This window comes from Megascapheus bottae, chromosome 1 (genome assembly GCF_031878675.1).
Source record: "Megascapheus bottae isolate mThoBot1 chromosome 1, mThoBot2.hap1, whole genome shotgun sequence".
Taxonomy (NCBI): Eukaryota; Metazoa; Chordata; class Mammalia; order Rodentia; family Geomyidae; genus Megascapheus; species Megascapheus bottae.
In genome coordinates this window covers 27,537,529-27,549,757 of record NC_143509.1, presented here as the reverse complement: position 1 = coordinate 27,549,757, position 12,229 = coordinate 27,537,529, and the positions used below count along the sequence as shown (strand labels likewise).

Below are 12,229 nucleotides of genomic sequence, written 5' to 3'. Positions count from 1 at the left end.
GGCAAGGCTATTTATTCATCTGGGCCCCAGCTGGTCTTGTTTCCCCTGTTTTAGAAGTTTTTAGCTCAGCCCAGTTCCCTCCTACTCCCCTATACCTAGTGGCCCCTTTAAAGAAGTGTTTCTCCGCATTTAAAAACAGTCTGTGAGCCAGGCGCAGTGGCTCATGCCTGTAATCCTAGCTACCGGGGAGGCTGAGATCTGAGGATCAAGGGTCAAAGCCAGCTCGGGCACTACAAAGCTGCAACTCTTACTTCCAATTAATGACTAGAATATGGGTAGTGGGGCTGTGGCTCAAGGGTAGAGCACTAGCCTTGAGCTGAAGAGCTCAGGGACAACGCCCAGGCCCAGAGTTCAAGCCCCATGATCTAACAACAACAAAAAAAGTCTCTGTGTGGGTGGGCGGGGGCGGGGGGGATGCTGGGGGCCCGAGGCTGTGGTGCTGGGCTTGACACCTTTGTCATAGAGGACTCCGTCCAATGCTGGAGGAACAATCCACATGCAGGAGACAGCGCGGCTATGCCAGCTACCCAGAGGCACACTGCCATGTTAGGTCCCAGGGAATGTGGCATGTATGGGTAAGGGAAGCCCTGTGGAGGGACAATCTCCCAAGTGCACAGAGCCTTGGGCCCTGCGTCTCTTGCTGTGCGCCTCCAAGGACATTGCTCAGCCTCTCTGTGCCCGTGGCGCCAGAAGCTTCTCCTCAGTGGGAACCACTCACGGCTCTCTCTTCCCTGTTTTGTGCCACTGCTCTTCGCCAGGTCTCTTCTCCCCCTGGACTGCCACCTCTCTAGCTGGTTCTCACCGCAGACTGGGCAGGCAGTGAGGGAGCATGGGAATCCTGGGAGGGCTGAGACCACAGGGCTCTTGGTCACTGCTGCCCCCGGCAGCTGGCACAGTGCCCAGCACATGGGAGCTGAATGTGTACTGCAGAAAACCATGGCCACTGCGTCTCCATCAGGACCACTTCTCATCAGACCTCAGGCCAGAAAGAAAAGATACTGGGTGACAAGAACAAGACTGGTCGTATTGTACAGCTGGGGGGTGGGAGAGGCTGGAGAGGACAGCTGCCCAGCACGGGGAAATGGACTTCTTGCTCAGGCCTGGGAGCCAGTGACTTGTCCCTATGCCCCCCCCCCAGGCCTTTGGGGAGCCCCAGGAATGTGGCATGTGAAGCATGGAGGAAGGCTGAGGATGGCCAAGTTGCTCCAGAAAATCACAGCAGCTCCCGGCCGCTGGCTGTTTTGTTGACTTTGGACAGGCCTTCCCGGAACCCAGAGTCCGTCATTCTGGGGAGGACAGACAGCACCAGGACTTTCAGAGGCCTAAGGGCAACAGGCCCTGGCCAGAATCGCCCTCAGCCCTGCCTCTGAGCAGCCGGCCCCATCACTCCGCAGCTGCCCAGTCTTCACCCACCTGGCCTCTGGAACGGCCTGGCCCGTCTCATTGCTCCATGTCTAGCCACTCCGTTGTCCCAACCTTGCCCCCAAAGGTATTGAAGGGCCACCCCCATCCCGGCTGCTCAGTTCCTGCCCACTTTGCAGGCAGGCAGCCAACCCCTCCCCATTTCACCTTCACAATAGTGGAGGCCCATCCCTCATTCTGCTTAGCCCCACTCCCACAGCTGTCTCCGCCCCACCCCCTCGGCTCAGCTCCACCCCTCCAGCTCAGCTCCACCCCCGGGCCCACCCACACCCCCCTGGCAGACTTGGGGGCCCCAAGGCTCCGGGCCTCACACTTGCTCCATCTGCATATCCTCCTCGTCCTCCTGCGGCAGCTGCAGATAGGGGTTGTCTCCTGCCGGCTGGAACTTGTAGCCCGTGAGCACGAAGAAGGTGAGCGTGGAGCCCTCCACCAGGAGCTGCGGGCAGAGGGCGGAGGCGGCGGTCAGGCGCCCTCCGGGCACTGTGCCCACCTGAGGCCCAGGCCTGCCAGCTCACCTGGTAGAGCCACTGCCACTGGAAGGGGACAGCCACCCGCAGCAGGATGGCGATGATGCGCGTGAAGTAAACGTAACAGATGACCTGAGCGAGCAAGGGTGGGCGTGGGGCAGAGGGCCGTGGGCATGGGGGGGCTGGGGCTTCAGGGTGGGAGTGGAGGGCAGGGGCAGGAGGGGTTCAGGGTAGGAGTGGAGGGCAGGGGCAGGGGGGGGGTTCAGGGTAGGAGTGGAGGGCAGGGGCAGGGGGGGTTCAGGGTAAGAGTGGAGGGCAGGGGCAGGGGGGATTCAGGGTAAGAGTGGAGGGCAGGGGCAGGGGGGTTCAGGATGGGAAGGGAGGGCAGGGGCAGGAGGGGTTCAGGGTAGGAGTGGAGGGCAGGGGCAGGGGGGGTTCAGGGTAGGAGTGGAGGGCAGGGGCAGGGGGGGTTCAGGGTAAGAGTGGAGGGCAGGGGCAGGGGGGGTTCAGGGTAAGAGTGGAGGGCAGGGGCAGGGGGGTTCACGATGGGAAGGGAGGGCAGGGGCAGGAGGGGTTCAGGGTAGGAGTGGAGGGCAGGGGCAGGGGGGGTTCAGGGTAAGAGTGGAGGGCAGGGGCAGGGGGGGGGTTCAGGGTGGGAGTGGAGGGCAGGGGCAGGAGGGGTTCAGGGTAGGAGTGGAGGGCAGGGGCAGGGGGGGGTTCAGGGTAGGAGTGGAGGGCAGGGGCAGGGGGGGTTCAGGGTAAGAGTGGAGGGCAGGGGCAGGGGGGTTCAGGATGGGAAGGGAGGGCAGGGGCAGGAGGGGTTCAGGGTAGGAGTGGAGGGCAGGGGCAGGGGGGGTTCAGGGTAAGAGTGGAGGGCAGGGGCAGGGGGGGGGTTCAGGGTGGGAGTGGAGGGCAGGGGCAGGAGGGGTTCAGGGTAGGAGTGGAGGGCAGGGGCAGGGGGGGTTCAGGGTAAGAGTGGAGGGCAGGGGCAGGGGGGTTCAGGATGGGAAGGGAGGGCAGGGGCAGGAGGGGTTCAGGGTAGGAGTGGAGGGCAGGGGCAGGGGGGGTTCAGGGTAGGAGTGGAGGGCAGGGGCAGGGGGGGTTCAGGGTAAGAGTGGAGGGCAGGGGCAGGGGGGGTTCAGGGTAAGAGTGGAGGGCAGGGGCAGGGGGGTTCAGGATGGGAAGGGAGGGCAGGGGCAGGAGGGGTTCAGGGTAGGAGTGGAGGGCAGGGGCAGGGGGGGTTCAGGGTAAGAGTGGAGGGCAGGGGCAGGGGGGGTTCAGGGTAAGAGTGGAGGGCAGGGGCAGGGGGGTTCAGGGTAGGAGTGGAGGGCAGGGGCGGGGGGGTTCAGGGTGGGAAGGGAGGGCAGGGGCAGGGGGGGTTCAGGGTAAGAGTGGAGGGCAGGGGCAGGGGGGGTTCAGGGTAAGAGTGGAGGGCAGGGGCAGGGGGGGTTCAGGGTGGGAGTGGAGGGCAGGGGGAGGAGGGGTTCAGGGTGGGAGTGGAGGGCAGGGGCGGGGGGGTTCAGGGTGGGAAGGGAGGGCAGGGGGGGTTCAGGGTAGGAGTGGAGGGCAGGGGCAGGGGGGGTTCAGGGTAAGAGTGGAGGGCAGGGGCAGGGGGGTTCAGGGTAGGAGTGGAGGGCAGGGGCGGGGGGGTTCAGGGTGGGAAGGGAGGGCAGGGGCAGGGGGGGTTCAGGGTGGGAGTGGAGGGCAGGGGGAGGAGGGGTTCAGGGTGGGAGTGGAGGGCAGGGGCGGGGGGGTTCAGGGTGGGAAGGGAGGGCAGGGGCAGGGGGGTTCAGGGTAAGAGTGGAGGGCAGGGGCGGGGGGGGGTTCAGGGTGGGAAGGGAGGGCAGGGGCAGGGGGGGTTCAGGGTGGGAGTGGAGGGCAGGGGGAGGAGGGGTTCAGGGTGGGAGTGGAGGGCAGGGGCAGGAGGGGTTCAGGGTAGGAGTGGAGGGCAGGGGCAGGGGGGGTTCAGGGTAGGAGTGGAGGGCAGGGGCAGGAGGGGTTCAGGGTAGGAGTGGAGGGCAGGGGCGGGGGGGGGGGTTCAGGGTGGGAAGGGAGGGCAGGGAGCACAGGGGGGAGGGGGAGGGGGAGGCAGAGGGCTGGGAAAGGCCCCACGAGGTGGGGTTCCATCTCCTACCATGACATAGTAGTGGCGGAACAGCTTCAGCTTGGCCAGGTTCACTGCCACTGAGGGGGACAAAGGGATCAGAGGAACGCCAGGGTCCATGCCAGGAACACAGTGGGGGAGTGTCCCGGGCAGAGAGGCTGGGGAGCTGGAGGGACACAGACCGGCAGGGAGGGGACTGGATTCGGGGAAGGGGGGGACCGGGACCCAGGGAAGAGGGGAACAGGGACCTGGCGAAGTGGGAGACCAGGACTCAGGGAAGGGGGGGACAGGGACCTGGGGAAGGGGAGGACCAGGACCCAGGGAAGGGGGGGACAGGGACCTGGCGAAGTGGGGGACAGGGACCTGGGGAAGGGGGGGACCGGGACCAGGAACCGGGGAAGGGGGGGCTGGGACGGGGACCCCAGGGGGGCTCACCCTTCCCGTCGGTTCCGGATGCGTCCTGCAAATGCCGGATGGACCTGGGAGGAGGGCGTGGCGCGGTGACTGACAGCCCCGCCCACGGGGAGCGCCCCCAGAGGAGGGGGAGGGCGGGGTCCTCACCAGACGACGGGGAAGAGGATGGCGCCGCAGCAGATGAGGTCGACCAGGAACAGGATCTCCTTCCAGAAGCCGTAGTCGCTGGCGCCCTCCTCCCGGGACTCGATGACGATGTAGGCCACGTTGGCCAGGACCTGTCCAGGGCGCTGGCGGGTGGGTGGACGCCACCCGACCACACCCGGACCCCTGCCCTCGGGGCTCGTCCCTCCCTCGGCCGCCTCCCCAGCTCCGCACCTGCAGCGGGATCACGATCCCGAAAATCTTCTTCTCCTTGTCGGACAGCACGTACTTGACGAAGGCCCAGCCCGAGCCGATCAGCGCGATGGTGATGAAGAGGAGCGCGCCCTTCAGCCTGGGGGGGGGGCTCCGATGACCGGGAGGGCCCGGCCCTTCCCTGCCCACCGCCCCGCCACCGGCCCTGGCCGCAGGGGCCACTCACAGGTGCGTGATATAGTGCATGACAGCGAGGCCTTCGATGGGGTGGCCCTGGCTGTTGATGAAGTAGTAGTTGATCTGGAGGTGGACGGACGGATGGACAGTCAGACAGTAGGAGGGAATGGGAGGGGGGGTGGGGGCGGGGTACCCAGAATGACCTGAGTACAACTGGGGTTGTGGGGCCTGGAAAGTGGACGGTTACAATGGAATTTATGGGGTGAAGGGTTAGAGAATGATGTGGCATCCGGGCTGGACCAGTGGGTCAGATTGGAGGATGGACTGGGAGAGCTGGGAAGGACTGGCAGACAGATGGCATGACAGCAGCATAGACCAGATCTGTGGAGATGTGGGGGTGGCCTGTCTCCCCCTCCCCCCCCAAGGGGCTCACACTGTGGAAGAGGAGGGAAATGCTCTTGGTGAATGCCAGGGCGGCCATCAGCCAGTGGATCTTGAAGACGTTGTACCTGGCAGCGAACGGAGAAGCAGAAGGGGGTGGTCAAGGGAGGTGGGAGGCTGGGAGGGACAGAGGAGGGTGAGGGTGGCCTGGGGGCATTACGTGTTCCTGCAGAGCACTGACACCCAGAAGATGCCGGCAGCCAGGAAGCACGCAGACATGATGAGGTAGAGCTTGAAGAGGGGGATTTCTGCTGCGGACAGGAAGCCTTCCGGGTTCTTCTCTCGGATCATCACCTGGGGAGGGGGATATGTCACACGCTCCCAGCTCTGAACCTCGGAGGGCTGACTCTCCTGCTTCCTAGCTGGAGGACTCACCCTCTCAGAGCCAAGGTTTGCCCCATCTCTCCAATGGGCAAACAGCCATGCCTATGCCTTGATTTCCTTGGGCCCTTGCCCAGAATCTGTGAATTCCTTCCTGCAGACCTCCTCCCTATAGACCGGTACTAGGGCTTGAACTCCCGGTCTCCAGCTCTCTTGGCTTTTTCTATCAAGGCTGGGGCTCCTACCACTTGAGCCATAGCTCCATTTTTGGCTTTGTGGTGATTAATGGGAGATAAAGGGTCTCACGGATTGTTCCGCCCATGTTGGCCTCAAACCCTGATCCTCAGATCTCAGCCTCCTGAGTAGGTAGGATAATAGGTGTAGTACGCTGGAGCTTAATCACCTTCAAACGCCATAGATGCAGTCGCTATGCCACTGTAAATGCCAAGAGGCAGGACAGGAACCGGTATGCATTCATGCAGACCTGGGCCCGTTCACCCCTCCTTAGGCAACCCCCACTTCTGGGAGGTCACCATATTGATGTGGAGCTTAGTGCAGACACCGGATCTGCATAGCACACTGTAGCCCAGACTCCTGGACTCAAGCCATCCTCGGGCTCAGCCTTCCGAGTAGCTTGGATTACAGACTCGGGCCACCGCGCCCAGCCCGTTCATTCAGAACAGATGTGGTCCATCCCCACACCTGGAAATCATTCAAATGAGGCTGGGGGACTGACACTCTTCCATGTCCCCCCTCCCTGCTGAGAGGCCAGGCCGGGTGGGACCCTCTTGCCTGCCCACTGAGGCTGGGGGGGGGGTGTCACTCACCGTGAGGTCAAAGGGCCTCTCCTGGCCAGGGATGGAGTTGTAGCAATTGTGGAAGTTGAGGTTATACTGTCCTTCCTCGGCCCTGGAGCCGACCACCATGTGGAACTGGACAGGGAAGAATGGGGTTCAGTCTGGGGGGGCTCTTGGTGGTGGGAAATGGGGCCATCGGCACGACAGACACTCACGCTGAAGTTGTACGAGTCATTGAGGTGGCCGAGGCCTAACACCAGCTCCTTGTTTTTCCCAATGGGGACCTAGGGGGCGGGGACACAGACCTTCTATGACTGCTCTTTCGAGCTGGCCCTGTACTCGAGGCCCCGAACATGTTGGGGGGTTTCCCCAAACCTGAGGCATGGTGGGCTTGGTCTTGGCCTCACTGACTGTGGAGGTGCCTGTGGGAGACAGGTGAGTGATTTCAAGAGATGGATAATCAGGGGTCGGGCAGGGATGCATGGAGGGGTCGGGTCGGGTGAGCTTGACTCACCGCTGTCCACCTTGCTGGGGTCTGTAGGCTCTGGCTTCGGGAGGCCTGATTTGGAGGGCACGTCAGGGAGGAGCCCAGGTGAGATAAACAGCTGCTTCTGCTCCCCATATTTTCGCACCTGGACCCTGGAGTAAAGGAAGGGATCTGGAGCCTTGGTGATTCTGTATGAAAGGATACCTGGGCTCTTGGCTCTGGGCATCTCCTCCCAAGGAAGGAGGGGCACTGGGCTGGACTGGGGACCACCACGCCCCAGTATCACCACACTCCAGTGTCTGAGTGCTGACCCAGAGAACAACTCCTAGGCTGCCTTAACTAGCCATGGTCACCTACCTTGCAATGACCCAGGCCCCTCCCTTATTCCATTTATGTTCCATTAAAAAACAAACAAAAAATTGGGGCTGGGTGTGATGGTATATGCCTGAAGTTCCAGCTATGAGAAACACAGAGATTGGAAGGATTCAGTTAGAGGATATATATATATATGTATGTATATATATTTTTTTGCCATCCTTTGCAAAAAGTTAGTGAGACTCTTATCTCAATAAACAAGCTGGATCTGGGTGGGGCATACCTGTAGTCCCAGCTACACAGAAGGTGGTAACAGAAGCGCCTTAGTCCAAGGTTAGCCCTGGGCAAAATTGTAAGATCTTATGTGAAAAATAAACTAAAAAGAAGAGGGCTGGGGTGGTGTGTGTGTGTGTGTGTGTGTGTGTGTGTGTGTGTGTGTGTGTGTCTCAGCACCCAGGCCCTGAGTTCAAGCCCCAGAACAGAAACAACAACAACACTCCAAACCCCCCAAAAAGGAATGGCTTAAGGAATCAGAGTCTCAGGACTGTGTAGCAGTCATACAGCATCACCAAGTGGAAATGAGGAATAAATGCTGTTAGTTCTTGCCACATCTCCCAGCATCTGGGTCTTTCCATTCTCTGAGTATCCTCTCTTCTCTCCCTCCTCCCCCAAATCAGAAATCTAGAAGGTTGACTGTACAAAGTGAGTGGTTTTCTCCCTAGGAATGCCAAGGTTCTTTCTAGCTTGCTTCTCATTCTACCTGACCAGTGTAGGCACAGGTGAGCACATCACCAGGGGAAACAAGACAGAGGGTCTTTTAGCCAGTCTGGGGGCGGGGGCAGGGGAGGGGTTCAACTCACTGCAGGTCCTTGGTATCAATGAGGAACAGAACCAGGAAGTTGCTGCTGTTTCTCTGCAGAGGGCATTCATGGGGATCCCTTGTCTGGGGGGGTGGGCAGACAGAATCTGGGTTACTCTCCCCAGCCCCCTCCATGTCCCCTCCCTATCCATCCAGGGTCTCTTCCTGTCCCTGCCTCTGGGTACAGCAGCTTGTCCCAAACTGGCTGCCACCTCCTCCCTACCTCCTTCCTGCCCCCATGTACTTACTGGGTAGTACCTGACACTGCCAGATTGAACTCGACTCAGGCTGAACCCCACCTGGTGGGTGGAAAGAAAAAGGACAGGAGGAATTCCAGTAGGAACCAAACCCCTCCGGTCCCCACAAATAATCTTTTTTAATTTTTTTTTAATTTTTGGTCAATCATGGGGCTTGAACTCTAGGCCTGGGTGCTGTCCTTGAGCTCTTCAGCTCAAGGCTACCATGCTACTCCTTGAGCCACAGCGCCACTTACAGTTTTCTAGTGGTTAATTAGAGATAGGAGTCTCACGGACTTTAGTGCCAAGCTTTAAACTGAAATCCTCAGATCTCAGTCTCCTGAGTAGCTAGGATTACAAGCATGAGCCACCATGCCCGGCTCAAATAATCTCTTATACCAAGAGAAATGTAACCTCACACTCACTGACTAGCTCCTATGAGCCACATCTCATGTTCTCTTTGAACTTTTCCAACCCAGCACCACCTTTCCACTACTATCTCCAAGAAGTAGGAAGTGGAGCTGTGGTTCAAGTGGTAGCATGTCAGCCTTGATCAAAAAAAAAAAAAAAAGCCGGGGTCAGGAGTTTGGCCTAGTGGCAGAGTTTTGACTAGCATGCACAGACTCAGGTTTGATTCCTCAATACCATACACATAGAAAAAAGCCAGAAATGATTCTGTGGCTCAAGTGGTAGAGCTCTAGACTTGAGAAAGCCCAAGAACAGTGCTCAGGCCCTGAGTTTAAGCCCCAGGACTGGCAAGAAAAAAAAAAAGCCCAGAGACAGTTCCCAGGTCCTGAATGGGCACGCACATACATACATACATACACACACACACACACACACACACACACACACATTAAAAAAACACACAAAAAAGAAGAAAATAGAAAAAGAAAAATTAAAAGAAAGAATTGATATGGGGGGGGGGTCTGCCATTTCCAGACTTTAAGAAAGTAATTTTTCTCCACCTGTGGGTACCTCCGTCAAAGTGGGTTCTGTCCATTTCCACAGCAGCCTGGCAGAGGCTCACAGAGACACTGGTTACCTGGTGTGAGCTCAGTCAGAGCACGCTGATGAGTCCCTCGCTTCAGGATCTGGGACTGGTTTGTGCACTGGGACTTAAGACCAGTGTCCCGCACCTACCCCCAAGGGTCTCTAGAGAGTCCAAGGGCTGAGCTAGCTTGGGAATGCAGACCTGGGAGGGGGGGACGTCTAGGGGTGAGGGATGAAGCCTGCCCCCCCCACCTCTGTGCAAGCCCCTCACCAGGGGGGACGTATTTTCTGTCTCCTGGAGGCCCAGTCGCAGGAGGCTCAACTCCACTTCCAGGGAGCCATTGGTGTAGAAGCCGAAGCTGTTGAGTTGAATGTCGGCTCGCTTCTCCCCCTGCCGGAGGCAAAGGGAACAGAGGCAGCTCAGACTCCCCCCCTGCCCCGTCCCCCCAAAGCTTCGGGGTTGCCTTTAGTGATGGAAGGGTGAGATCTCCTAGGAGCCTGAGACATCCATCAGTCCCAGGCAGGTGACCTCGGATCTTTCCCAGAGAGACGCTGGGGTCGAGTGGGGGCTCCCCACTTCGAAGAGTTGAGGGGCACCCCTAGAATTTGTGGCCCGCCTCTGGGAAAGCTTTCAGGTTCCTCACCGGGCTCCTGGGGTGTTGAAACCTCAACGGGGCCCCCAGGACCCCGCTCGAGGACCCTCGCAGACCCCCCCCCTCTGAGCGGTGCCAAGGGCCCCCTAGCGACTCCGCAAGGGTTTTAAAGGGTGACGGGTCTTCCCGAGGGGGTCCGGCACCGAGCCAGCACGCCGGGCCCGGAGAATCCCCCGGGAGGACAGCGAAGGGGGCGGGAGCGGGGAGGGGGAGGGGGACGAGATCATTCCCGCGAGGGGAAGGGGGGGCCCAGGCCGCTCCACCCCGCGTACGGCGCGGGGGTGGGCGGACGAGACCACTCCAAGCCCCGGCCTGCTCCCCGGCAAGACCACGCCCCTCCCGCCCCAGGCCGCCGCGTGGAGGACCTCACCGTCAGCGCCAGCCGGTGGATGCGCCCCGAGCAGCAGCCCGACAGCAGCCACAGAAGGAGCAGCTGCCCCCACTCCGCGGGGCTCCCGCGGCCGAGCCCCCTCCTCTCGCTCACTGCCATCTCTGGAGCAGCCGCCTCCCCTGACACCGCCTCTGACGCCCGCAGGCCCGCCTACTCATGAGCCAATCGCTGCACGTCAGGGGCCGGTTCAACCAATCAGAGGCCGAGTCTTCGCAAGCCCGCCCCTAAACGACACTAGAAAGACAGCGCCGACTTCAAATGGAAGTGTGGATTCGGGTTAGCCCCGCCCTTATTTTTTCACCAATCACTAGAAAGATTGTCCCAAACCTACTTTGATAAACAGGCCGCCTAACTAATTATCATGAACCTCATACCCGGATCTTAAAGCGGAATTTCTCCACCCAACTGTTAACGGTTCAGGACTACATTACCCAAAATTCAGTGGGCGGAGACAGGCTTAACAAGGCCTAAGTAAACTACATTTCCCAGTGTTCCGAAGTACAGACTTCCTCTTCTCTCCCTTCCCCCCCCCCCCGCCCCTCAACTCCCCACGGGAAGAGTGGCTCCTGTCCAGAGCGCAGGCCTTTGGTAAACACTCGCATCTGTTGAGGCCTGTCCTGTTCTCACAATCTTCCTGGTCCACCGAGAGGCCTATAATGAGCCCCAGGTTAAATTTTGACCCTAGAATGACCTATGAACCCAGTCTTAGGCTGGGGCTGCTGCACCAGAGGGAAGCAATTGAGGTCCACTTGCAGACCTCGGGTTTATTAACGCTTTGCTATAGCTGAGTCCCAATTCCGCAGGAAACTCTGACCCTCTCCCCACTTTCGAACGCCTCCCTCCTTACTTCTCCTAAGCTTGACGCCAGACTGCAAGGACTCCTGCCTGGATCTGTCTCTGAGTCCCTGACTTCACTAGACGACCCCAGTACATCTTGAGTCCCCCATCCCAACTGTGTTGACCCAGATTAACTCCTAAATCTATTGCAAACTCCAAACCACGGTAGAACACAGGTTTTTGCTGGACTGAACTTCAGTCAAGATCCTTTCTAACACAGAAAGCCTCCAGCAGGTGGGGCCCAGGGCCCAGCCGAGGGATCATATGCACAGATTCCCAGGCTTCTGGCCCCTAGGGGAACCGATGCCTCCCCAGGGGCCCACAGGCCTCCGGCAGCCCCTGCTGAGCGTCCCTCACTGTGGTGGCTATGAAGAAAGTGTCGAGGGCAGGGGAGAAAGCGTGATGGGGGCCGCTGGTGCCTCTCCCCTTTGATGCTAGAGCTTCAAGGGGATTTACAAGGTGTGAACAGACTTTTATGGGGGAGGAGAAGAAGAGGCGAGGGGTGGGGGGGGGGAGAGAGACAGACTTCCAAGCCCCAGGGCCCCACAGTCTAGGACAGCAACAACATTGGAATCCCAGGGCCGTAATGAATGAGACCGGAAAAATGGGCCGATAACAGAACTCGAGCAAAAGGCTTGGGGACTGGTGCCCCAAGGACGCCTCGTCCTCAGTTTCCCAGCGGGGACTGGGGCCAAGGGGGAGGGAAGGCAGGATGCGGTGCGAACGCTAATGGACCCGGCCTTGGCGGAGGTGCGTCCTGGGCAGGATCGAAGTCCTCCCATCCGCCCTGTGGCCGCAGAGACCAAACCATTAGTGGGACAAACGTAGACGCCTGGAGCCAGGTTGGCCCGCAATTGACGAGTTGACCTCAGGTTCTCCCTGCAAATGGGCGTGGAGAAGGACTTCTAGAGTTTGGGGTTTTAGTTCTCTTTGGCTCTTTAAGGAATGGTTGAAGGGA

General features: G+C 59.8%; 1 protein-coding gene across 2 annotated transcripts; it reads right to left on the bottom strand.

Moving 5' to 3' along the window:
• Positions 1 to 1,118: 1,118 nt before the first annotated feature.
• On the bottom strand, positions 1,119 to 10,571 carry Gpr108 (G protein-coupled receptor 108). 2 transcript variants are annotated; one of them, XM_090339938.1, is made up of 18 exons: positions 10,414 to 10,571; positions 9,662 to 9,781; positions 8,410 to 8,460; positions 8,163 to 8,245; positions 7,015 to 7,139; positions 6,876 to 6,922; positions 6,716 to 6,784; positions 6,531 to 6,635; positions 5,543 to 5,676; positions 5,375 to 5,450; positions 4,991 to 5,064; positions 4,786 to 4,903; positions 4,555 to 4,685; positions 4,429 to 4,472; positions 4,024 to 4,073; positions 1,938 to 2,021; positions 1,734 to 1,858; positions 1,119 to 1,286 (listed from the first exon to the last, which is right to left on the bottom strand). In XM_090339938.1, the coding sequence occupies exons 1-18, from the start codon at positions 10,531 to 10,533 to the stop codon at positions 1,214 to 1,216; spliced, it is 1,629 nt and encodes a 542-aa protein (XP_090196064.1). In that variant the 5' UTR covers positions 10,534 to 10,571; the 3' UTR covers positions 1,119 to 1,213. The 2 variants fall into 2 exon arrangements, with proteins under 2 accessions (XP_090196064.1, XP_090196056.1); XM_090339930.1 differs by lacking the exons at positions 8,410 to 8,460; positions 9,662 to 9,781; positions 10,414 to 10,571 and adding an exon at positions 7,586 to 7,642 and having other exon boundaries at positions 8,163 to 8,258.
• Positions 10,572 to 12,229: the final 1,658 nt, after the last annotated feature.

Bases quoted from the DNA above. Each gene is read 5' to 3' on its own strand.
- Gpr108 (XM_090339938.1), bottom strand. From the start codon at position 10,533: ATGGCAGTGAGCGAGAGGAGGGGGCTCGGCCGCGGGAGCCCCGCGGAG. The intron at 5,451-5,542 runs GTAATGCCCCCA...GTTCGCTGCCAG, and splicing joins TCAGTGCTCTGCAGGAACAC to GTACAACGTCTTCAAGATCC. The intron at 5,065-5,374 runs GTGAGCCCCTTG...GTCCACCTCCAG, and splicing joins TTTCCCTCCTCTTCCACAGT to ATCAACTACTACTTCATCAA.